This window comes from Corvus hawaiiensis, chromosome 3, assembly GCF_020740725.1.
Source record: "Corvus hawaiiensis isolate bCorHaw1 chromosome 3, bCorHaw1.pri.cur, whole genome shotgun sequence".
In the NCBI taxonomy this organism is placed as follows: Eukaryota; Metazoa; Chordata; class Aves; order Passeriformes; family Corvidae; genus Corvus; species Corvus hawaiiensis.
The window spans coordinates 38,046,467-38,072,932 of record NC_063215.1 but is presented as its reverse complement, the minus strand read 5'-3'; the positions used below and the strand labels follow the sequence as shown (position 1 = coordinate 38,072,932).

General features: G+C 43.9%; 1 protein-coding gene across 2 annotated transcripts in view; it reads left to right on the top strand.

Annotated features, from left to right (window-relative positions):
• The first annotated feature begins 522 nt into the window (after positions 1-522).
• GABRR1 (gamma-aminobutyric acid type A receptor subunit rho1) overlaps positions 523-26,466 on the top strand; it is a 33,458-nt gene continuing 7,514 nt past the window's right edge. The window contains exons 1-6 of one of the 2 annotated variants that reach the window (XM_048298110.1): positions 523-819; positions 16,344-16,397; positions 18,043-18,149; positions 19,496-19,563; positions 21,347-21,570; positions 25,010-25,092. In XM_048298110.1, the coding sequence (XP_048154067.1) occupies positions 698-819; positions 16,344-16,397; positions 18,043-18,149; positions 19,496-19,563; positions 21,347-21,570; positions 25,010-25,092 (658 nt within the window). In that variant the 5' untranslated portion in view covers positions 523-697. The remainder of the gene's footprint in view (positions 820-16,343; positions 16,398-18,042; positions 18,150-19,495; positions 19,564-21,346; positions 21,571-25,009; positions 25,093-26,466) is intronic. The other variant, XM_048298112.1, reaches the window with a different exon arrangement.

The following is a 26,466-nucleotide window of genomic DNA, read 5'->3' as shown; positions in this document are numbered from 1 at the left end:
CTAAGCAGAGGGCAGAGCCATCTCCCCCATTCTGTCTTTCCCTGTTCCTGTGAACACTGGATAATTTCCAGAGAAGGTGCTCAGCAGAGCCCAAGTTGTGAAAGCACCAACCACTCTGGCCACAGCACCACTCTAGACTAAAGTAATGTAGAAGAACATACAGGATCAAATGATGCTTGTAGAGCTAAGTAAACATAATTTTTTTCTGGAAACTGATATATGTTTATTAATACTTTTCAATTTATTGCAATGCTTGTAACAAACATTACTGCCACACAGATAAGTTTGGTGATGAAAGAATTACCAGTGACACCTACTTGACCAAATGCACTACTTCACTTAACAAGGCAGAAATATGTATATATATATATATATGTGCCACAGGTATCTGAATAGGGTTCCATTTAAACCAATTAATAAAATAGCCTGTTTGGACTAAAAATAATTGTTGTCTGAGAATACGTGAATTCAACACTGCTAGAAAATCCCTGCCATCTGACGTAGAAGGATTTATAGGTTTAGTGGAAATTGCTTTCCCCACTGTCCAGATTAAATACTGCAGGATGATTTTTTGTATGAGTAAACATCCTTCCAATAACGATCAGACCGATAATGTCTTAAAAAGAGAAACAGGATCTACATTTAGGTTTTCTTTTTCTTGTATGGACTATTTCTGGATACAGGACCTTCAGGTAACATGTTGACTGTCCATAAAATGCATTTTAGCATCTTCCTCCTGCTGTGGGGATGGATTTTATCCACTGAATGCAGAACACACCGACAAGGAAGAGAAATACATGAGGTATACAAAAAAGGAAGGTAAGTCTAATTTTTTTCCACTCAAGTAGCTACAGTTTGGACAAATGTAATGTTTCGGGTGACGATAAAATGACTAACAGTTAATTTGAGATTTCATTTGCATACTGTGATCTCTCAGGCAAAAATATTTTCTGTTGTTTCTTTTGCCAATGAGTAAGTTTTAATGCATTTTCTGCAGTGAAAATCACTGCTTCTTTCAAAAAATAGGTTTCTGAAGTGTCTCAAAGCTTGAAAGGGTACAAAAAACCAAGTATTTATATTTATGGTAGTTAAAATGTGGTATAATATTTACATGAAAGTGAAGATGAAATTTAGGTCCATGAGAATTGTTGGATTGAAGATTAGATGGACTTGAGAGCTCAGATGGAAACATTCAGAATCTGTTTTATTGTTCCCATGTAATTTTTTTATAGAGCTCTTGAGAGCAAAAAGTTAAGGTCTCTCAGCAAGGCTACGGTCAGTTATCAGAAGAAACAGAAAGAGCATTCAGTGTATTGAATTAAGATGCTAAAATTATTTAAAATGTTGTCTGTTCTTCTCTTTGTCTATCTCTCTCTTACAAAAAGACTATGTGATATTGCGCTCTCACTATCTTGTAGACAGCCATTTTAGGAGGATTTGAGTTGAGGAAGGGTTTTTGCTACAGCTGAGTTCTGATTATTTATATTCTGTTTGGGAAATATTTGGAACTTTGTGTGAGGATTTTTATGTTCAGGCACAAAACAACGTACACCGGGAGGAAAAATACTCTTTTTTTTCTTTTTCTTTTTTTTTTCTTTTTTCTTTTTTTGTAAGAATATAGCTGACACATTTAATTTTGTTTAAATGCTGTGTACTTCTGCTTGTGACGGACTGAACCTGTGTTGTCTCTGCTTGGCTACAGTGCTGTTCTGTAAAGACTCAGTATCATCATCAGTACTGTAAAGTGTATAGGGATGGAAATGCAGGAATGTCACAGTCCTGAGGAATTCAGACCACTCCTATTAGCCTTCAGAAAAGGTAACTAAAAGGTGGAAAGGATGGAAAGTGCTGTGCCTTTTTGTTTTCCTACAGCCCCTTGCAGCAGGTGAAGGGCACGTTACAGAGTGACTGCAGTGTCCTGGTTGGCACTTGGGCGTCCATGAACCATTTCATACGTAGGAAGTGGCTTTAGCAGTGACACCACCTCCATGAAGGTATAACTGGAAAAATGGATGCAGTGCTCTCTTCATGACCAGCCCCCAGGGGATGCATTACCAGAGGCAGTATGGGTGCAAGACAGGCACAAAATCCCTCTTTTTGCTGAAGCTTCATGACAGTGACAGCAGAGGTGATGTGCTGGCTGTAACAGATTAAAGGGGTGAGAAGCAAGGTACCACCGTGTGAGCTTGCAAGCATCCAGATGAGAGGAATGTGCACACACAGCCTTGTTCTTGTTTTTCATCTTTAAGGAAAGCTCTACACTGCACTAAATGTTTAAGTGTCAGTGCAATGAAATGACAATATAACAAACCAAAGCAGAAAAGTGTAAAAATGTGTGAAAATGGAAAAGAAATACTTATTCAGTAAATGCACTCTTCACCCATACTTTGTATACGAGGTGTAATTGTTCCAGGATGAGCCCACCAGAAAGCCCTGAGGTGGTGTGGCTGTGGGGGGCTAGCTTCACTGCCCTCCCAGCATGCCCACGCTGGCCTGGGAGGTCACTTCTGGTCCATTTCTTCCTCAGTAGGGCACAGTGATGTTGAGGAGAGCTGATGGGGAGAGAGGAACAAAGCTGGCCTGTGGCTGTAGGGTTGTCTATCAGCAGCCTGGTGCCCAGTACAGTGCCCACTTTGCCCTGTCACAGGAGAGCCTGTGAGACACCCATGTAAGGTAAAAAAAGATGATTATGGCCATCCATAGGATGACCACAGGACCTTAGGATTTCCTCCCAAGCACAAACAACAAACCCTCTGTACCAAACCCCTAACCTTCAATGTCAAACTCCGAATGGGACTGCAAGTATTTTTTAACTCTGGCTTCCATTCATTTGGTCCTGTTCTATGGTATCTTGTCTCCTCTCCATCAAGGTACTTGCAGGTGGATCAAGCCCCCATTCATCTCTGCTTACATACATTCAGGAGATAAGGCTTCTTACATTTCTCAGTGCGGGATGTTTCCCAAGCTTTGATTCAGCCATTTGCTTGTTTTCCTCTGTCCCTTCACTGCTTTTTCAGGATTGACATCAGGACAAGGTGCAGTATTTGTACAGCCCTCCTGCAGGTGCTGTATGCAGAGGTAATCCCCCTGACCTTCTGGGACTGCAGTCAGGATCTCCCAGTGGGAGCTCATGCCTGCCCAGCATTACCAGGCATCTGTGTATGGCAGGACACCTCATCTCAGAGGTACAGCCAAGCCTCTTTGCCCTCATGGGGAGGTCCCTTATATGTTAAGATGCTGGTAATATAAAACAGTTTTGAAGTAGGCATGATTCCTTAGTACTTCAGTTAATGTCCACACCTTTTTCTGTCACAGAGTTAGATCCTGGATTCAAAACAGACCAATGGAGGATGCTATGTAACATCAAGAAAACTTGCAGAAAACATTGCTCCTGAACATTTTGAGTTTGACTCTCTTTCCCCCTCCCTTGAACAGCCTTTATGCAGGAGCACAAGTTAGAGTAATTGACCTCTTTACTCCTCTCTGAACACTCTTATCTCTTGCTCCATAAGGCTTGTGGTAAGGACCAGGATGGAAATCCATCCTTTCGCTGTAGCCTTTTCCTTCTGAAGAAAGACAGAGGCCTCAGTGGAGATTGATGGGAAAATCTATTTGAAGTGGAAAAGGCTGGCTCCACGCCATCACAGGATGCTCAGGATGGCTTGGTTTGCACCCATGCCTTCCCTAGCCCCCAGAATCCCTTCAGGACCACAAAATCATCCTTTTGCCCTACTGCCAGGGCTCAGCGCCAGCCACCGGTGTTGGCACATAGCAGAGGCACCTGCTGTAAAGACCTGCCACACTGGGTGGGCTGCCAGCATCCTGCTGTCCCTGACAGACATTTCCAGATTTGCTCCTGATTCTCATGGTGCAGCTGATGGAGGAATACATAGGCTTTTATCTTGTTTCTTTGGACAGTGTGTTAGTTTCTTCCAAGGAGACTCACTTGCTCTGAACTCTGCTTTCAAATTAAAACTCACCACTGGATCTGCAGTTTCAGCTCCAGATCTTTTCACCTGCTCAGATCCAGCTGAGCTCACATCCACAGCCTTCACATTCTAGAGACATGGTGAATGGAATATATGGGGAGCTGCAGGGTCAGACACCTTCTCTGTCACAATTTTTGTCACTGCAGGTACCCCATTCTAGCATGAGACACAAAAGCTGTGAAGAAGAGTAAGCAGACAGGCAAGCTTTTCCCGAAGAGTTCATGCATGCACCACAGTCTTAAGAGGACTGGGTTTGCATGACAGGAATTTTGAGAAAGGTTCCAGATAATTTCTTAAATAAAGCTGCTGAAGCTTTAGGACATAGTGTGACAAGAAAATGGCAAATCAGTCTAGGTCAACGTATGCAGACAGTCACAGTGAAAGCAGCATAGTAGATAGCTTTATTGCATGGGACTTACTACAGAGCCCTCCAATACTGTAATTCACTGTAAAAATGTCTGTGTGCCAGTCAAAGACTCAACTACTTATTTTTGCTAATCTCCAGGACAAATCACCTCAAAGGAATTTCACTTCAAAGAGCAGCAATATAAAAAGAAAACCTTTCTCACCTTGCAGACCTGTTCACAGTTTGCAGTCAGCCGTGTGCAAAACCTGCAGGGACTGCAAGGCTTTTTATGCCTGTTAGATTCAGAGTGCCAAAACTCCTACAGGAAGGAGCTGAGTTCCAGAGCACTGGCAAGAGAGCTGTCTGCTGTTTTCCCAACTGCTCAGGCTCTTACAAAGCCACCAGGCTGCAGGGGGGTCACTAGAATGATGTAAAGGCTCACTGAAAGTCACAGCATCGTTGTGCCAACAAAAGGGCCAAAGCCTGTGTTGCTAATTAGACTTGCAGAATCTGTTAGAGAGGATGAGCGATAGGAAAAGAACTGTCTTGGAGCTGAGCCATGCTGTTCTGCCAGAGCTAACTGCTGGGGGGGGAAAAAAAAATCTCTTTTAACACTAAAATCTCCCTGGACAGCATTACAATCACCTTTCAGACAACCAGCTCTCAGCAGAAGAGATTTCACTGTAAAAGATATACAGATCATGTATGCTTAATCTTACCTAAGAGACTCGCTTCCTGTTGTCAGTCATGTCCCTACCATTCCCTGACCATGTTGTAATAATTTTGCCTCACTCTTGTCCCCAAATAGTAACCCATTTTCTTCTCCTTGAGAGCACCCTGTCCATGTTTCTGTTTGTAAGAGCTACCTTTTACAGTAGTTGAATGAGATCCTCTACAATAAGCCTTGGTCTTATCACAGTGTCTCTCTCATGGCCAAAGACCTTTCTCTTTATGATGTTTTCAGATGCTATTACAATTAGTGACACTCTTACTAAGCAATAGCAGCCACTCTGCATCATAATGAACATTTTCAACATTAAAGTTACTTTCCCTTCTCTTCTTGAATTTGGGTAGGGCTTCTGTGTTGTCAGCTCCTCTGTGTGCGAGCTGTCTGTGGTTTGCAAGTCACATGTGGCTATCCTGGTACCTTCCCTGAGGATGTCCCCTACACACAGGCAGCTCCCATCTTCCTGCCCTCCTAATGCTTCTTCTGGCCTTACAAATTCATCCCTAACAGGACTTCTTCCTTTACCTTCTAGTAGTCCTTGTGCTGTTCTCTTCTCTTAGAGTTTTCTTTTATATCTTCAGGTTTCATATTGACATTTAGTTGCATAAACAAATCTTCCTGATGCAAGCTGTCTTTAGATGAGACTTCTGGAGTGCACAGTGAGCCTGTAAAATGCCTGTTGAAGGCATTGCCACATTATCAGTGGTGAGCCAGATCCAGTGAGCCCTCAGCTCTCAAGACATGGCTTTCCAGGATCAGTTTGAGTTGTGTCTGGACACCATTTGCTCCAGCAGTGCTGGGTTTCAGGAGAGCAAAAGACCCAGTGGGGGCTTCAGGCCAGAGCAACTGGTATCTCTCCATCTTCCCAGTCGGTAACTTCCCTTTCCCTTTCCTCCTTTTATCTTCATCTCCTTCATTCTTTTTTTTCCCCTCTTTCAAGGTTTCTCCTCTTCTTCAATAAGCTGTTTCTCTTTTTTTCCCCTGTTCCTTTCTCTGCCCTCTGCCCTTTGCTTCACCTGCCTCATTTTTTTCTTGTCCCTAGCCACATCTCTTGCCCTTGTCACACAGATCTGCCAAGATATTCCCTGTTGCTTTTAACTTCATATTACTTTGTGGCTTACTTCAAACCCTTTTCTTCTGTGTGACAGGGCTCCTCATCTTTCTCTTCTTTGTCTTGTTACACATTAGCTTATTTTTTGTTATTGTTTGGCTATTTCTCTCATTTGCCTTTTCACCCCTGTTGTTCTTTCAAGAAATTTCAATTGTGCATTACACCTTTTCTCGGACCAGCCAGAAGTGTCCCCCCTCTGCTTCTCATAGCAACTGATGATGCTTTGAAAACTGTATTTTCTACTTTCATCATAATCATCAGCCTCCTTTCATCCCTTCTAGAACTTACTTTGGGTCTATGCATCACACAGCTTCCTAACTTTAGTCATGTTGTTCATGGCAGAACAGTCTCTACTGGTACTTCTGTAGCTATGTTCATACACCCAAGTACTCTGCAACTTTACTTGGCCCCTCGTGATAGAAGCTCCAGGCAACATTGAACTTGCTGAGGATCAGCAACTTCATGTTATCTTCTGGCCCACCATTACTGCAATGTGTTTTATGAGCTGGTGTGAGGAGACGTAACAGGCTGTGTGCAGCCCAGCCATAAAAAAAACCAACCCCAAACCAATCCAAAGATGCTGCAAGGTAGTTTCTTCCCTCCTGAGTGCATATAAATTGATTTTCTCATTCCAGTGTTGAGTTCACGTCTAAAATGGTGATGGTTTTTCTTCTAAAAAATGCTCAGTCACCTTCCAAACTCACTTGTGTGAAAGCACTCTCAGCTTTCAGAGTGAATTTCACAGCATGATGACATGCCATGTTCATGTACTCTCTTTTGAATTTCTTCTCCTTGCTATGCATTGTGGAAAGTCTTGAGTGACAGATTCCTGTTCACCTGCACCAAGCCACTCCTGAATTTGCATGCTTGCACCATATCACTTGGCTGCCTTCTCCTTTCCCACTCTGAGAGCCCTGCTCAGGCTGCCTGGAAGTCTTCTCCACCTCCAAGAGCTCTTCTCTTACTCTGCTATTTTTTTCCAGCTATGGACATTGGATATGCGAGATGTGGACATGCCATGTGTAGGTTTACGGGCGGGTTCGGTCGGGACGGAGATGGAGAGATCTCTATAGGCAGGTCTTGAGACACAGGCGGTTTATTGTAAAAGGCGTGGGTATAGAGGCACTGCTCAGAGCTGCCAGACTCAGCTCTGAGCAGGCCCAAGAGAGCAAGAGAGTAAACGGGTGAGAGAGAGAGAGAGAGAGTGTAAGAGCAAGAATGGAAGTAAGAGCAGGAGTGGAAGAGGTAGTAAGGAATGTCTGAAGTCCTGGTTACAATACAATAAATCATCTTCTGTATTGAATATTCTAATTGTCACTAACCAATCTAATACAAGATACAAATCCTATAGCATTTACATACAGCCTATAAGAGTTCTTATATTACCATAGAGTGTTACATCTTAACTTCTAAAAACTACTCTTTGGACCCCTTCTGCTGAGCTAGTAGGGTCTGCTCTGACCCTTGGACCTGTTTGCAAGCAGAGGGTATTGTTCAATCAAGAGGGGATTACCTTCAGTTGGCCATACCATTGTTTTCCAGTTGTTCAGTAACTAAGACTTAGTATTTCAAAAGTGGCTTTCATTTCGATGTTACCTGTAGTTTTCATATTCCCAAAATCTTTTGTCAGGCAATCATATTTATAAGGCTTTCCTGTTTCATCTTCCCCAACAGCCATGGTGTTGCTAACAGCACTGAAATGCCTTCTGTCTGGTTTGCTGCTCTATTCCCCATAATGCTGAGCCATCCGTTTGTCCTCTTGAGCATTGTGCATCATTAAGCTGATGTTTACCAAGAAATACCACAATGACACTGACACCTCCTTCCTTAGCACTGAGAGTTGGTTTGGAGGCCATCACTATTTTAACATCATTTCTGAAAGCACAATGGAAAAAATTAAAAATGCAGAGTAGAAATCAATGTACACTTTTCTGAATTTGCTAGCACTGAATTTTTCTGAAGTCGCTTGGCATCATGAGATTCTGCTGCAATTCTCGACCCATAGTTCTGATTTTAACTACCTTGAACAGTTACATATCCTCAGTAAGTATTATTTCCAGTAATTACTCCTTTATCCAAAATAATTTATAAAGCTATTGAACAACAGTGATTCCATCATAGGTGTAATGGGACTACAATGAGAAACTATCTTCATGGTAAAAACTCTCCATTACTCCTCTTCTTGTATCCTGTTTTGTAACCATTCACATGTGGGGAGCTTCTTTCTGACTGATTGACTTCTTTACAAGAAGAAACTGTCAACACTCTTTTGGAATTTGAGGTACAATGTGTCACCTCGATCACTCTTGTCTACAAGGTCACTAACTTTTTAGAAAAGGCCATTATATTTACAACAACTGCCTGCAAGGAGATTGTAGTGAGGTGGGTGCCAGTCTCTTCTCTTAGGTAACAAGTGGCAGGACAAGAGGAAATGGCCTCAAGTTGCACCAGGAGAGGTTTAGATCAGATATTTGGAAAAAATATTTTAAGGGCAACGGTTGTAAAGCATTGAAACAGGCTTCCCAGGGAAGTGGTGGAGTCACCGCCCCTGGAAATGTTCAAAAAACATGTGGATGTGGCATTTGAGGACATGGTTTAATGGTGAATGTGGTGGCAGTCCCAGGTTGATGGTTGGACTTTATGATTTTAAAGGTCTTTTCCAAACTTAATGATTCCATGGTTCTAAAGTGCGTAATATCCTTCAAGTCAAACTGCTTCTCGCTCTTCTTCAGTACATTCTATATTTATCTGGTGTCTACTTTTGGTGGTTTTACTATCTTTGTAGCTAATTAGTCCAGTGGAACAGTCGGTAGCTTTTTAGAGTTCCAAAGAAGTGGAAAGCTGTCACCTTCCACTCCTGTGACACCAATGACAATTGGTTCAACAGTTTCTTACTTGGCTTTCTTCTAGGTAAAAGCCTGTTGACTTGTGTACTAGTTTGAAAAAAAACCAGTGGGAGACACCAAGTCAGAATAACAATTTAATGGAAATTAAAGAAAAGGAAAAAAAAGGTAAAAGAAAACACTGTCAAACTGACAGAGTCAATGTACAACCTGACACCCTGTTAGGCAGGGTGGTGGTAGCAGTCTGATAGAATGGTGGCTGCAGTCCTCTGAAGCAGTGATCCTGTAGTAAAACAGTCTGCTCTTCCTCAGGAAGTCCAATGGTGGCTGTGTAGCTCCTGTCCTCTGGAAATCCAGTGGGAAGCCGGTGTCTCTGGTGTTCAGCCTCAGATTATATCCACGATGGGATGCTTGGTTCCTCCCTCTGGGTGGAGCATCTCACAATGGGGTAACGAGTCATGAGGCCAAGTGTTGATTAGGCTCATTAACAGAAGATAGTCCAGAGGGAGTTATCTCTGAGTCAGGCGGCAGGACAATGATGGGCAATTAACAGAGAGATAGTCTAGGGGGAGGAGGCAAGGAAACACTGCCCCGCCTGATTTCAACAGCTCATGAGGATGGTGATAGAATACACTGCAACCCAGGACAACTTGTTACTGTTCAATCCATTTACTTTAAATCTATCTCTGATCCTGTGTCAATATGAGTATTTCTTAACATTGCCCCAACAGCAGAATTGTTACAATTCTGCTTTTTCTGTTCTATTCTATTACAATTCTACTTTTTTTAGCTAGTTATTCCCCATTCATCATTTATGCAATTATTTCTCCATATTCCACACAGTTCTTAGTATTATCTTTTATTGCAATCCATCATATTGACACCAGATCTTTTCTCCAACATGTTGCGGTGGCTGTGAATTTTGACCCTAGATCCCCAAATGCCTGTTTCTCTTTCAAGCATCCCCTCATGTCTGAATTTAATAGTTCTGTCATCTGTCTTATTATTGAAAATATTGAGCAGCTCTTTCCAGGATGAAATCTGTGAAATGTTATTTAATGTCTCTCAGCAGCAAATTAATAGCATTACATTAATTACATTTCAACCATGTTCAAAGTCACAGTTTCATCTTAACCCTATTTCCGTTGTTTAGTAATGAAATATTAAAAACCTCACTCAAATCTACTTTTCCTCCTGCTTACACAAAGGCAGCCAGTTACACTGTCAGACAGGACATTAGACTGGTTTGACGTCAATTATTGCAAAGATTCTCATTGACTGATCTTTATAATCTCATTATTCCCTGGGGGAGAGGCAGACCAACGGATCACTTGAGTTTGTCACAATTTATTTTCAGATCTCAAAACTCCGACTTCCTTCTTCTGTACCGTCCTTAAAACCAGGTGGTTTTTTTCACCCTCATGCTCTCCCAGGAGCATCACCCATCTCTAAGGAGTCCTTGGAGGTGATGTCTTACAGCTCAGAGTCTGTAGCAGCTGGTACTCCCAGTGCTCCTGGGGAAGTGCCATCAGCCTCTGTTGACTTAAATACCTCCAACAACCTAAATACTCTTTAAAATGCCCTTCCCTGATCTGCAGTGTGCTGATGTCTGCTTGCAAGTCAGCTTTTCTTCTGAGACTGGGTCAGACGTGAAACCTTTCAGCACGTTCTGCATTGCCCCCATTAGTTTTCCCTTCCCTTCATCTGTTTCTCTTTTTCACTTGGCTGAGCCCTGGCACCATGCCTGCCTCCTCCCAGCTGGTAGGATGGACCTTCTGCTTCCTCCAACTCTTCCTTTCAACATATGTAACACAAAACTCAACACACCCACGCACTGGATGCAATTCCTGCAACATAGGGCACTTTCATTTTTGCAATATCATGTACAGTGTCAAGACCTCAGGTGGCACAACTTTTCTGTGAATAATCAATATGTGTACGTATGTTCCTCTTTTTTCTTTAGTCAGTGCTTATGTTCAGGCAAAGAACAAAAGAAGTGCAACTTTTAAAGGGTGTATATATATCCTGCCTCTGCGTATTTTGAATTCTGAGTCTGATCTGTATTCAAGTCGTAAAGGATCAAAATGGGGTTCTCATTGAATTTTCTGTATCACTCAGAAAAAAAAAGATGGTAGAAGAGCTCTGAATCCCACTGTTTCTCAGACTTTGTGATGTGAACATCAAAAATAGTGCCATTTCCCCCTTTCTTTTCATATATTTAACAGCTTATAATAGCAATTTATCACCTTTCTTCACCATCTTTAAACCTACTAATAATAAGGACATATGGCCCAACATAATTACAAACAAACAAGCACTTGACAAATGCCAAAAAAAATACATTTCATGATAAATTTTCCTCAGTACTTAGAGTCTGGTTTACAGCTTGCAGCTTTGCAAGGCTCTCAATTTGAGTACAAATCAGTGGGTTTCTATCCTACATTATCCCTGTGTTACACAGTGGATCATGTCTGGTGAAGTGCTTATCACCAGGTAAGAGCAGCTTCCTCACATTTCAAGATTGCTCTTTCTCCCTCAGGTGCTAAGTGGGTTTTCTTCCCATTTAGCTACCTCACTTTTCCTCCCCCTTCAAAGCTCTTCTCTGGGCTCAGGACTGGACCTGCTGCAACACCTATCCACCAGCATTCACCAGTTCCTTTTTACCCCTCCCCCATTCCCTAACCCAGCACTCCTCTGTGTGGTTTTGGCCTTTAACAGGATGCTGATGTGGTATGAACCCCAGTCACTAATGGGAGAAGCATAAAACAGGGAGAAGCAAAGCTTAGTCAAATATGAAGGCACTTAATAGGTATTTAATAAGATTTTTATACTTCTCACAGATCTTTATAGTACCAATACACCTTTGCCAATCCCATGTCCATCCTGCCAAGTCTTTGTTCCCTGCAGGAACTTGTACTGCCTCCACTGCCCTCTTCTGCCTTGCCCAGGTGTAATTTGATGGGAAGACCAAGGAGAACACGGGTGCTGGTGATGCTTTTTCTTGGTCTTAAAATCAAGAGTCAAACACGGTTAGAAGGGAAAAGGGATTTTACCTTTGTATTTATTTTAAGGATCATTAGGTGCACTACATCCAGGTTGAATGCATCAAAAGGCACACCGCAATGCACACTGCAATGCCCACTCTACAAAAATCTGGTATAACATTATAGGTTTTACTAATTAGCATATCTATCAAAGATTCTCTAATGAGAGGCTCGAATGAGCCCTCTTCTCTAAGGAACCTTCCCCTGGATGGTTCTATCTTAGTTTATAAAATGTGTTCCGGAGACGACCTTGGTGTCTGGGGCACACTGATCTTTAACTACTAAGCTTCCAAAATGTTTAGTCTCTTAGCTTGACAAACAAGTCTAAGAATGTTGGCAAAAAACCCACTAAGAATACAGAAGTTATAAAAAGGTATAAAAGGGGTATAAAAGGAAAGGAAAAAAAAATCATCATGGCATCACTGGCATTCCCCTGTCCATCATGGCATGAGGTCTGTACAGCACAGCAGGTGCAGGACGGGAGGCACAGCACAAGCTCGCTCAGGGATGGGGGGCCCAGAGCTGAGTGCCATGGCACAGCTGGCAGGGATGAGGGAGTCCCGCCACTTTCATTACTTTCCAGTTAAAAGTCCTTCTGAAAACTGGCCCAGCAAGCTCCATATCCCCTGTTGCCTTGCCTCAGTGGTAACGGAGGCTGTGGATCAGCCACACTGCAGTACAGAATGAGCTGCAGAGCTCATATCTGACAAAATTTAAGTATGTGGTGGTCTCAGAGTGTGGTGATGGGAATTCCACAGTCTCTGCCCCAGGGAAGGGCTGGGGGTATCTCCCAAGCATGAGATAAGCAGAAAGGAAGAGGGCCCCCTGAGTGGCTCAGCCCCAAAAGCTGCTGCCAGGCTTCCTGGGGAGGCAGGCACTTCTGCTCAGGGTAGGATGTTTGGGGTGAGTTGCAGCTACATCCCCCTGCTAAAATATTGTTGATGACACTTTGTACAAAGTGACAAAGATTTTGCCACAGCCACATCTCAGCAGTATTTCCTGAGTCAGGATCTGTTCTGACATCTCTTCTCTGATCTGAGGTCTTCCATGCAGATCTAAGAACACCAAACAGGATGGAGAGAGCAGACTGTTCCAGAATTTAACGAAATCTGATAATAATAACGTTAGCATTAGATCATTCTGCCAAACCCAGCAGCAGTGTTCCTCAAGGATGTCACCCCTTGGACCCAGGAAAACTGTATGAATCTGGCTGCAATACTTCAGCAGCTTTCATTTTTCTCTTGAGGAAAATACATTAGTTCTTGCTTTTTCCTGAAGAACTGAAACTGTATCTTGATTTAACTCCTCAAGGAAGAAATGTTCTCAGTCATAATTAGGTTATCCTACTAAGAGTAAAATAGGTTGCTGTCTACTACTGATGCATTGCCTTCCATAGAGAAAAGAGAGTAGAGTTTATAGGTGGGAAATGTATGTTCCAGAAGTAATTGCAAACTAAAATGCTACGATGAGTAATGACCTCTCGCACATTTGTTTTGGTTGCTTTCAAAAGCTCTTATTTCAAAGACGAAGAATACTGGGGGGTTTCTGGTGCACATTGCAAGTGTGGACCTGACATTCCTCTGGCACATGTCCTGTGAAGCTGGGCATTTGGAAATGCCTGCTGGGACTTTCAGATGTCATGGTTGGGCTGTTTCTTCTGAAAATCAGACACTGTTAACCCTAACCGTGCAACCCTTTTTGCTGTGTTGGAGTGACTGTAGGAGCCATAGGAAGTATCATGCTTTGAAATACAAAAAGAGTAACTGCTTTTTGCCTTGTGTCTGTAGCAGTAGTGACCAAAATCTAGGTTGGCTGATTTTCTTCCCCAGCTTTCCTAAGCTTCAGCCACCTCACTGCCTCCCAGCCCCAGCAAGCCTCAGACTTTGAGGCAGAGACATCTCAAGATCCTCAGTGGGTAGATCTGGGGCAAGAACAATGACTTTGAAGAGCTTGCATCACCCCAGCTGCCATCAGGGGCCCTAGAGCTATTCTAGCAATGCACAGGGAGCACTGTGAATAAATGCCGCTCTGCTCCAGTTGTTGCTTTTTCACAAAGCATCTCTGTGAGCTTCATGAGACATGAAATGCCTTTTGGCATTGTAATGGCTAGGAGATAAATATTGACATTGTAGGGGGGGAGAAAAGGATTGTTCATTATTCAGTATATTTTACCTCAGGAATGATGGTTGAGTTTTAAATACAGCCTGTCACCCCAGTGAAGGCAGGAGTGACACTCACAGCCGGTCGTGCTGAGCAATCTGTGTGCAATGTCTGGGCTGAATCTCCCAGGTGCGGCTGTCAGCGCAAACACCCAGGGACAGCAGACATGCAAGGGGAAGCCACAGCAGCTTTCCATCGATCCACAGCCCAGACAGGCAGGGTAATGGGGTCCCATGATGGAGCTGCCATTGATCACTGAGCCAGCAGAGGACTGCCCAGGAACCAGAGCAGAAAAGATATTTATTGAGTAGAAAGAAATGGGGCTTCAAATTGCAGTAACTGGGTAACAGGTAAAAATGTTTTGCTGCCACAGAGCTGTGACAAGGGGAACAGGACTGGCAAAAAGAAATACTAAACACTCGAACCAAAGCTCAAATGAACATGGTACCCTGCAGTGGATAGAGCATGGGGGACACTTTGTACTTGTTTGTGACAAGGAAATAAAGTTCGTTTTACAGGAGATGGAGAAACACTTGGAGGAAATAAAAGGAAGCACCCAGGATTGCTGAGTGAAGAGGGTGGGGATGATTTGGCCATGAATCCTTGATGGCCATGACTTGAAGTCTCTCTTGACAAGCAGAATAGGGACAGAGCCACTATGGAACATTAGATAAGACCTAAAAAGTAAATGAAAATTAGAAATTGCAAGAACATGGCCTGCTTCATCCCTGTTCGAATACCAGCATTATTCCTGAACAGCCAAGAGTTTACTAGGGCACTTTAAAGTCATGTAAATCGGTCAGCTTGTTGGCAGAATCTGCTTATCCCCAAAACACGAGAAATTACTTCCTGACGGCCAGATGAGAAGCAGGCAGCAATGAGACATATCAGCAAGGGTGTAGAACAAGGCAGAAGACTCCAGAAAGGGCATTTTGCATTTGCAAGTGTTTTTATGTGTGATGCCCAGGTCCAAGCAGTGCCACAGAAGCTGCTTCTTGTAATGGCAGTGGTGCTGCATGGCCAAAGACTCCCCCAAACACTGGTCTGCCTGTGCATTCATTCCCAGCCTTCCATCCAGAAGCACACAGCAGATTCTGGAAAAAACAATCCTCCTCATCCAGTGCTTCACCTCAGGGTGAGTCAATGCTACAGCCCCACATGCCCATTCCTGGCCTGGTTGTCTGCTTCTCTGTGGCAGTAGCAAGATGAATTCCCCTCTGATACTATCGGCTTTTGGAGTGTTCCCAGCCCAGAAAGGAGCTGTCCCACAAGGCCTGGGGTTCCTCCACTGCACACCAAAGGGATGATGGTGCTCAGGTGCTGACTACCATTACTGCAAAACGAGTTTTGCCACTGTAAATCTCTACAGAGGGATTTGAAACGCATGCTAATGGGCAAAAGCCTCATTAGCTGATTTGAGCTAGCATTTATTACAGAGAGAAGCTAATTTTTTTACTTTTAGTTAAAGATGATTTAGAACTGTTAAATGTTTGAAATGTTACTTTTGCTCAAGCTAGCACTTCCATTGCCAGAAGCAATATTCTTGCCTTTAATGATTAAATAAAATATTGGCCAAAGACCTGAGAAGACCTTTCTTGACAGCCAGCTGGGAGATGGTATGAAGCCAGAAACAATTTTCACAGATTTTTTTTTCTTTTTTTTCCCCCTGAAATAATTTGAAAATATTTTCTTCTCATGAACATACCTAGCTGACTCTGGTCTGTAGGTGTAATGGCTGTGCCCCCCACCACCAGAGTCCCCATGGCCACTCATCGTGTGTCCAAAACCCTGGTGTTGCCAGCCAAAGCTGGGCAGGTGGGACCTGAGCTGCCTGCCTGGATATTTTGCCAGACAGTCAAAAACAGGGGCATCCTGTCTTACAGAAATCATGGTTCCCCTCTTTTTGCCCTGTCCCTGCCGTGAGCCCAAGCATCCCCACCCTCCCCACCCTCTGCCATGCCCAGCCTAACACTGGCCTTTGGTGAAAGGACAAAAAAAAAGGTAAGCACCATTTCTCACGCGTGACAGAAGGCAATGCTGCAGGGATTCGCTGATCCCTCCTGACATCCTCGCCCACCTGTCCACCTGTCTCAGCTCTCCCTTTTCCCACTGTTTCCATGCAGCCGGCCGCAGCGGCAGAGGCGGGAAGCCCACGGTGAGGTGCAGAAGCAAGGCAGGTAAGCAGAACCCGCAGGAGGCTGCTGCTGGCCCAGGCCTGTCAGCCACACACCCGCGGCTGGGCTGGGCAGGGGAAGGGGGCACCACTTGGACAAGCCAGTAGTCTTTAGGCATTGGTCATGCCATTAGCGGGATCCAGCAGGCCCCAGGGGAAGCCCTGCTGGCTGACACCCTCATGGGGCTGAGGTGTGATGCCATGGCCATTTGCCACACCCCCTCAGGCTTCATGTGGCACTGAAGTGCGGTTTGTGTTGCCTGTGATGTGGGAGTGGGTGCCCCCCTTCCAAGAATCCCTTCTGCAGAGCTGAGCCTGCTCCATGGGCTCTCCATCGTGCCACTTGTCCCTCCCACTGCCACTGGCAGGGAGAAAGCACCTTTCTGAGCACAGTCAAACCAGCTCACAAATGTTTGCTTTGCCAGTGGCCTGCTAACATTGCTCCTCTGTCTTGGACAGGCATAAACCTTCCCTAATGTGCACTCACAGGTCTTTCAGAGGCTGAATTAAACCTAGTGCAGAAGCAGGGCCCACCTTTTAAAATGCCTGAGGGATAATTCATGACTAGAACCCACTGATGGAAGTAGAAAATTCACCTCTTGTAGAAATTATTGAACTCAGACTCAGCATCTTTCTAAGATACTTTGTAGTCCAGATAAAGCTGACTACAAGTCTGTGAGAAGTACAGCATAGCTAAGCAGTCTCGTTTAGGAGAAACTTTATCTCAGGAACTTATTCCTCATCAAGTTTCTTTGTGAACCTGTTTTCCTTTAATCTATTTCTTACTTGTCTTGCGTATATTCAGATGAGTGCCTCTCTGAGTGTGCCATCTTTTCTAAAGTCAAGAACCAGCAAAACATTTCCTCCTTTTTTGGTGCCCTCCTGCCACTCAAGTGGCTGGCGTGCAGCTGCCTCTGAGGGCAGCAAAGGCTTCCCTTACACAAGGGAGCAACCAAGGAGCTGCTGCCACCACCATCCCAGCCGAAGCACTGGGGCCCTGAACAGTAGTTTGCATTTTGGATGTGGAAGGGGATCAGAGCCTCCTCTGTCCAGCACTTGGCGCAACACCAACAGCTTCTGGAATTACCTTCCCAGGCTCTTTAATGCTCAGAGACCTCTCAGGTCTGTAATGCTCCTTTTTATCCTTGATGGAAATCTGGGACAGAAGCTAATCATTTTATCCCAAGTTAGGGGATGGCCTGCCTCCTGGCCTGTTTCCCAGACTGTCTCCATTTTGTTCCTGGGCAACAGCCAGTAGCTTATTTGATATATTGTTTCCCTAATTCCTGGCCTCACACTCCATCATAACTCAATGTCAGGAATGCCTCCCCCTCTCCGCTTACCCACACATGCTATTCCTCCAGCCCACATTTTTTAATGACTGTCCCCAAACTGATGTATGCAGAGAGAATTTTACAGAGACAAAAAGTCACCAAACAAAGGTTTTCTCAGTGCTAAAATCATCACAGGTGCCGAAGCTGTATGCTGAGTGCAGGAATCAGTTTTTAATGACATGCTGCCAACCACTGCCACAATCACAGGGTCATGGTCTAACGGGGGATGTTCTGAGAGTAAATGGAGTGAAACAAGCACATATTCCTCGCAGGCACTGCTCAGGGCTCATGGCTGTGTTTCTCTCCTCCTGGTAGCCCAATCTTGAAACGAAGCCCTGACATCACCAAATCTCCCCTGACGAAGTCAGAGCAGCTGCTGCGAATAGATGACCATGACTTCAGCATGAGACCAGGTTTTGGAGGTATGAAACGTGCACATTTGTCACTGTTCCTGTTTTACACTGTCACTTCTTTATACTGTAACATGTACAGCAGTGAAGAAGCAGATTTCTGTTATTTTGAGTTGTGAATTCATGGCATACTCAGGGGAATAGAGGTGCAATGAAATAGCCTTCTGGATGAGCAAAAATAATAGTCAAAGGCATGGAAACGTGATTAACAGGCAATGTAATATTCCTGGTGTTCAGTGACACTTTCCTCTGATAAAAATCTACAAATACACCTTATGTTTATTCCTGAATGATGGGGGAAATTCTAAGACTTTGGTCTTATTATGGCCATGTGTGTGCATAATCAAATGATGTACCATACTTACTTCATTTATAACCCAAAAGAAAATATTTTGACTGCCTGTGTTAATGCTTGCTCACAGTTTTGTGGCTGTGTGCTAGAGCAACCTAAGCTTTCAGGGAAACGGATGAAGGAGAACATGGGAACACGTTTTCTTTCAGCCCATCGGATTAGAGAATGTTGTAATTTATCTACCCTTTCTGGCTGACAGATGGTCATTCAAATCCAGGATACCATTATATACTCTGATGAAAGAAGATTTTATCGCTAAATGCTCAATATACCAAATACCAGCATGTTCAATTAATTTAAAAACATTTCAGTTTCATAGCAGTTCACTAATGTGAGCATTATTTCACTTGACAGCTCTCCTGGACTGTAATTGCCAGAGGTATATGAGGGACTAGTCAAAGCCTGGAGGAGGGAAAAAAGTTCAGAATGCCTATTACCTGGGGTCACAGTTGGATCCTTCCCCTCAGGACCCTCAGTGGTACATGCCTGTGTCCTGCAATGGATCCTTGGTACATGCCTGTGTCCTTGTTACCCTTTCTTTTCCACAGCTGAGCACTGAGCCTTGTAAAATTCAAATACACATAGTAGCTCTCATGGATGTTATTAGCCTGCAAGGGGAGCAGAAGTGAGGGAAAATCTCCCACATTCCCTTAGTTGTGCCACCACTGCTCGCCCTGTGAATGGATCCTCTTGCAGTAATCTGTCTCACGAGCCCTGGACCCAGGCCTTAGAGCTAAAAACAATTAAAATTGCTTGTAAATTTTGAAGTGACACATGTAGGATGACACAATAAAAAGAGAAGGTTATTACTAGGTCAGTCTTATTACTGACTTCAATTGTTATTAGGATGTTTTTGTTGTGAATTCCAATCATTTATACTTTCTATTGGTTTGCTGTTGTTTCTATTTCAGATTGAGCATCTATTTCTATCTGTAAGATAGTAAAGTGAGAGGATTACTTTATCTCACTAGGTTTGTACTTTGACAATGTTTTTTTTTTTCCCTAGGCCCTGCAATTCCTGTTGGGGTGGATGTCCAAGTTGAAAGTCTGGACAGCATTTCTGAGGTGGACATGGTAAGAGTCACAGATGGGACCTCTGGAGACCAAAACTCTTCAGGCTACCTGGGCTTGTGTCCGTGGGGTTTGAATACTGCCAAGGACAAACACCCCACAGCCTCCAAAGGCAGATTCAGGTTTGATCTCAATCTGCCAACAGTTACTTCTATTGACCTCATGCTACCATTTCATGTCCCTTGAAGCAGAAGGGAGAAATCTGACCCTTTCTCTTCTCTAGGACAAAATGATAAAACACTGCCAATACTGTCTCAAAGGATTTAGGTTTCTATATTTTCTTGAATAGTGATAACACACTTAAAAGCTCTGAGGAGACCAATGAATGTGTTAGTTTTAAGGCACTTAAAGTGACATAATGTCACTTTGGACATGTTCTAGGGTGGTCAGTGGCCAGACACCTCCCAGGGGAAAAGGGGAGTGGCTTTAAACTGAAGGATGGTAGTTTTCAATCAGCTATAAGGGGGACATTCTTTACGCAGAGCATGGTGAGGCACTGGAACCGACTGCCCAGAGAAGCTGTGGATGCCCCATCCCACTCAAGGTCAGGCTGGAGAGGGCTTTGAGCAACTTGGTTTAGTGGAAGATGTCTCTACCCATGGTGGAGAGCTTGGAACAAAATGGTCTTTGAGAGCACTTTTCCAATCCAAACCATTCTATTATTTTATGACTCAAAGAGTCTCTCAGTAACTCAGGTTTTGCTTTGGAAGAGAAAAAATCACTCCCCAATACAGAATATTATTTAAAATGTTTCGACTTTTCAACAAAATTATCAAATAGCTCTGAAGGTTTCATGGGAAGCCCCAAGTTCTCGGTGCTCCTCATTAACAGACAGAGGGTTAAAGAGCCTGCACTGGACCTCCTCCCATGCCTGAGCCAGGAGCAGGGCTGTGTGGCAGCACAGCTGGTGTTTGGCAGGCACACTGGTGGCATGTCAGGCTCCTCTCACTGCAGCTATTTCAGCTCGAGTGGGCTGGGATACTGCTGTCATCCGACCTCAGGGGTGAGCATTCTCCCTAGAACTGGGAACCCCTTCAGCTGACTCCAGTGCTCTTGGCACCCCAACAGATAGTCATGGGTATCCTGAGCTTTCACGTGTCCTGGTTGAGGAGAAAGCTTGTGAAGGTCAAGAGGGCCCCTAAAAAGCTTTGGGAATTGAAAGCAAAGTGGAAGAACTAACATAGAGGACATAGAAGTTAAAGAAAAAACCCAAGCCCCCAAAACAAACCATGAACAAAACAAAACCCAAACAAAAAAAGCAGTCTTGGTTTTTTTTAAACAAACATTACAATTTTGAATTAGTTCCCATGGCTTTTGTATAGTGTCCCTGTTCCTCTAATGTCATGTTGCAACACTCAGCAACATGGGAAAACCACTAGATGGCCTTGGGTTAAAAAAAATTCAGGATCAATTTTGGCTGATAGCAAAATAATAATGAAGATTTTATATTTTCAGAATCAATTCTTTTTAACTCATGCAGAGTTTTTTATAGAAAAAAGCCATGGTGCTTAGCAAGATCATTACTTGCTTTTTAAAGGAAAAGACATCAGTGACAGAGTTATTTATTCTGAACTAAGCTTAAGCTTGAGAAGTGAGTTGTGTCTGAACCCAGTAAATCTGTCTGACCTGTTGAGTAAACAGGCTGCAGCTGGTGATGCCCCTTGCAGCTCGGGGAGTGGATGTACCCTCAGGAGAAGTGCTTCACAGTTCACAGTTTGTCCCAGAGAGGAGCAATCACTGCTATGCTGATAAGGTGTAAGTTGTGACAGAAACCTGTTTGCTGCAGGACTTCACCATGACGCTTTATCTGAGGCACTACTGGAAAGATGAGAGGTTGTCCTTCCCCAGCACCAACAACCAAAGCATGACCTTTGACGGCAGATTGGTGAAGAAGATCTGGGTCCCTGACATGTTCTTCGTCCACTCGAAGCGTTCCTTCATCCACGACACCACCACAGACAATGTCATGCTGCGGGTCCAGCCAGATGGGAAGGTACTTTATAGCCTCAGGTAAAGCTGCATTCGGTCGATGCAAGCTATTAGTGGAAAGAGAAAGTGGTTTAATTGATTCCTGTATTGTGTTTTTTGCATGACTTCATATTAAAAAGAAAAGCATAAAAAAGAATTAATGTGCTGACTATCCACAGACATGTGAGTGCCTGTGTGAGTACATTTAAGGGCCTGTTGCAGAAAGACGTTTCTGTGCCAGTGTTGCTGGTTCCACCAGTGTCCCTTTACCTCGTGAGCATGGCCAGCCCCTGTTCCTGTTGGAAAGCTGCAGTCAGTCATGGCAGAACCTCGGAGCAGCTCAGCAGGGGCCAGCAGGCTGCAATCCCCTCAGAACACTGCTGAAGAGGCAGGGCACATTCTCAGTAAAAGGGCAGTGTCTGATAATAAAGAGAAGTCCAGGGCAGCTGTAGTTATCCACTTCACTACACAGCCAAGTCTCTGGACCTAGCAAAATGAGCAATTGAAATTATTGCCTGAAAGCAATAATGATGAAGTATAAATTATACTGAGTGCCACTTTATGATAAGCAAAAAAACAGGGGGAACATCCTTCAGCATGTAAAGTGACAAGTTTCAAAGCAAGGCTATATAGCTTCTGGTGACTCCTGTGATGGTTAGAGCAGCCCAAACTCTTGGTTTGGCTCTTCCTGCGTTTTGCTCACCTTTCATGTAAAATCCATTATAGCTTCTTGCAGGAGACATTTTTGGTAAACATTATTTTGTCCTCTGGCTTGAGAGGTGGTTCCAGCCCTGGCTTTCTCCCTTATTTTCCAAATAGTTCATCTGCTGACATAGGTCTGAAACGGGGATTTTTTTTTATTTCTGATAAGTAACACTTTCATGCTTGGAGATCCTAAGTGAGGAGCATCTGTGTCTTGACTTAACCCCAGCTGGCAACTAAGCCCCATGTAGCTGCTGGCTCACTCCCTCCTGGTGGGAGGGAGAACAGAATTGGAATGGTAAAAGGCAAACAAGCTTCATGGGTTGAGATAAAGGCAGATAATTAGGTAAAGCAAAAGCCCCACGCACAGGCAAAGCAGATCAAGGAATTCATTCACTGCTTCCCAAGGGCAGGCAGGTGTTCAGCCACCCCCAGAAAAGCAGGGCTCCATCACTCGTAACAGTAACTTGGGAGTGCAAATGCCTTTATTCCAAACTTCCACCCCTTCCTTCTTCTTCCCGCATTTCATATGCTGAGCATGATGCCATATGCTGGGGAATGTCCTTTTGGTCAGTTGGGATCATCTGTCCCCTCCAAACTCCCTGTGCACCCTCAGCCTCCTCCCTGTTGGAGTGAGGTGAGAAGCAGAAAAGGGCTTGATGATGCACCAGCTCTGCTCAGCATTGATGAAAATATCCCTGTGTTATTAACACTGTTTTCTGGACAAATCCAAGATATATTCCCACACTAGCTACTGTGAAAAAAAATTAACTCTATTCCAGACAATCAAATGTAGATTTGTCATTCTACAAAAGAAAATTACATCTGTGCTTCTGTTTTACTTGGCTGCAGCTCCATCCAGTTACAAAAAAAACATTGTCAAAGAACCCACAAAAAACTATTAGAGTGGAAATTTCTGTACAATATTCTGATGCAAGAATGGAAATTTCTGTACAATATTCTGATGCAAGAATGTCAACATCACTTCCACGGCAATGAAATAACAAGATATCTGATAAACAAACAAAGCATCAGGTGATAGATAATATATTCTGAAGGACAAAAAGAAGGAAAACCTGTCTGATAGGAGGTCAGTATCAGCAAGACTCATAGACTTAACTAATGAGAAAGTTTCAGAATACACTGCTTGTGAAGGCTGTAGAGGTCTTTAGGGAATGTTGGTAGCAGCAGAGGTGAAGCTGAGCCTGCCACAAGGTGAGGGGGTAGCTTCTCAGCCTGCCAAGGTGTTTTATGATTCTACAAAAAAAGTCAAGCAAAGAAATTCTTGATTCCCTAGGGGGAATCTGTTTGACAAGCATTCTTTTGTTATTTGATATTTTTATCTTACAGTTCATTTGAATTCATAGCCTGGACAGTGGCTGCCATCTCATTATCAAAGCTCTTTCTTCACTTAGCAAATTAGACAAAGTTCAAGTATTCTTTAGGCCTTTGCAAAGTTTGGTCAGGTCCTGACTACAATAAAAAAGGACAATAATATGACATAATGTTCAGCTATAGCATGCATGCCTACACGCTCATTTAGCTGCCAATCATCTGCATTGCAAGCATTTATGGTTATCAAAAGAAGATGAGAACAGGAGAACATCAGACTACGCAGATCCTGCACAGTCTTGTGCTTAAACAATTGCCTGTTACAAAATGGTGGTGACTGTCTTCAATAGCAAATTGGCAGAGTTTCAGTATTTTATTCAGCAGCAAGTGCAGGTTGCAGTGCTTCGTGAATGCTGGGGAATGATGAAGGCTCCCGTAAGAGTGAACAGGTCATTACTGCCTGGCTGCCTTGCTGAATGCCTCTGCCTGCAGTTTGCATTTTTCCTTGGTGTCTGCCTCTTTAGGGCTCTTTGCCAGACATTGTTTTCTCATCTTGGAAACCACTGTAGACCTCACTGGCACCTAAACTTCTATCTGAGCCAAGCACTTTCACTCAAGGGCAGGAAAGTAAGAGCAGACGAAACGCACTCGTGCAGAAGGACAGCTAACATAAGGGATGGCATTGTGTTTTTATCATTATGTGACAGATGTCTCTCTACCAATAACCTTTCCGTAACTTATTAATTCTTTCGCCATTATGATTTATACTTTTATTTTCATTTACTTCTCTAGAGTCCAAACCAGTCGAGTAAAGATTTATGGATGTTTCCAGTTCAAACACCAAATCATGCTATTAAAAATGTGATAATCAGACTATAGCAAGGCCGGAGATTTTGACTGATGGGCCAGAGCATTTCGGTGGTCACTGTCGCATTCCAGCTCCAGCCCTGACTCAAGACACTGCCTGTGCCCTCTGGTGGCTGATTCCCGCGTGTGATCACCGAGTTCCCACCGAGCACCCGGAAATTCGCGGTGTGCAAGGAAATTACCTGTGTCTCTCATGGCACTACGATGGCTTTGATAAATGGAAATTATTTTATCATACAAAGCATCTGTTTAAGGACAGATGTCTGCAGAGATATATTTGCTGATTGTCAGGGGGAAAAGTGTTCTTTTTGCCCTTCCCCATTTTCTTCTCCAATACTTTTCTCATCTAGTAGCAATTTGTAATGGCCTACCTTTCTAGTCATCTTTTTTAACAATAGTTTGCGGAGAGGAAGAAATGCTTTACCTAAAGTGGAATGGCTTTAGCTGAATGGAAGGAATTTATCTTCAGTTGACTGGTACTGGCTGTAGCAGTTTAACAAAAGGCCAAACTCACAGCTTTAGTATTTTTCAGTCACATAGGGAGACAAGTTTTTAACTGAGTGATTCTTATTGTTCCTAGAGTTACAGTAACAGCAATGTGCAACATGGATTTTAGTCGCTTTCCCCTGGACACACAGACGTGTTCCCTGGAGATTGAAAGCTGTAAGTAAAGTGGAGGTGTAGGGGAGCAAAGGGCTGCACCCCACGGGCACCCAAACTGTGTTACTGTTACGATCCAGTTTAAACCCAGAAAAGCAAAGCAAGCTAAGTCTCTGTGCATAAACCGGAAAGAACTTAGAAGGTTCAAAATATCCCCAGAAGCGAGATTCAAACCAAATGAGGTTAGATGTTGTTGCCAAAAAATTGATGTATTTTATTTAATAGTAGAGAAGCAAAGAGAAGGGAAGAGAAGAGAAAAGAAAGAAAGAAATAGAAAAAAGAAGTGTGCATGGGGGGTGGGGGAACAGGGAGAGGTGACAGGGGTTAGGTGGAAGCGTATCACCCATCCGAGGCTCCCAACGACGTCTCGTTGCTCTCCTCCATCTGGTCTGCTGGGGATGAGGATCCCCTGTCGCCACTATGGCCACACCACCACACACCACCACACACCAGAGTGCAGAATTCCATGGATTAATAGACACTTTGGGCCAGGTGGGAACACCCACGTGTCTCCCCTTGCAGGGGCGGGCTTGACACTGTCCCTTGCAACACTGAGGGTGTGTTGCATCATCTCTGGTGCTCTGGTGCAGGGTCTGGGGACCCCTTTGAGAGGGGCCCCTGTGATGGGCCATGTCACCCCCTTCTGCTGTGGATAAGCTTCCCCCCCGGTGAGGACCCCTCAGCTGGGCTCCTCTGCACAGTGGAGGATGGGCGGTCACTGCGCCTCTGACCAGAAGCCTTTCCAAGATACCCAAAGCCTCTCCTCCCTCCACGCCTTGGTTCGAGGGTCTGTTCTAGCCTGGCAGCTGATAGCCCTGGGGCTGTGGTCCTCATCTTGGAGGTGTTAAGTCTGTGCTGATTGAATGTCCCCAGCCCTGAGTTGTTACTTTATCTTATCTTCATCAGCGAGCAGTGTCAGGCCTCAGTCAGGGCCCCATTCAGGGTGCAGTAGTCTTCTCTGCAGCTTTTGCAATATAGTTTTAAAAGTCCTTTAAGAAAATGTTTAAGTCATAAAATATACTATTTCAGTCTCTGACAGTTATACCAATAATTAATTATATCAATAATTAATTATACCAATAGTTAAACTGCTGCTACATTCACGGGAGCTCTAACAAAGTCATCAGTCTTCAACACTGAGGAAAGCTCCCTGCCCTTATTTTTTCACTAGAATTAGATGGTGCTTGCAGTAAGTGTTTTTAAAAACCAGCTGTGAGCATTGTCTTGCCAGTGGCCCTGAATGCCAGCCACGCTGCCCCACTGTCACCCCACCCCTGGGCAACTTGCCTGCAGGTCAGCAGTCTCCAACAGCACCTGTTTGCCCAGGTGCCCTCAAACACATGGATAAATGGCTGTACGCCCTTCACAGGCACCTTC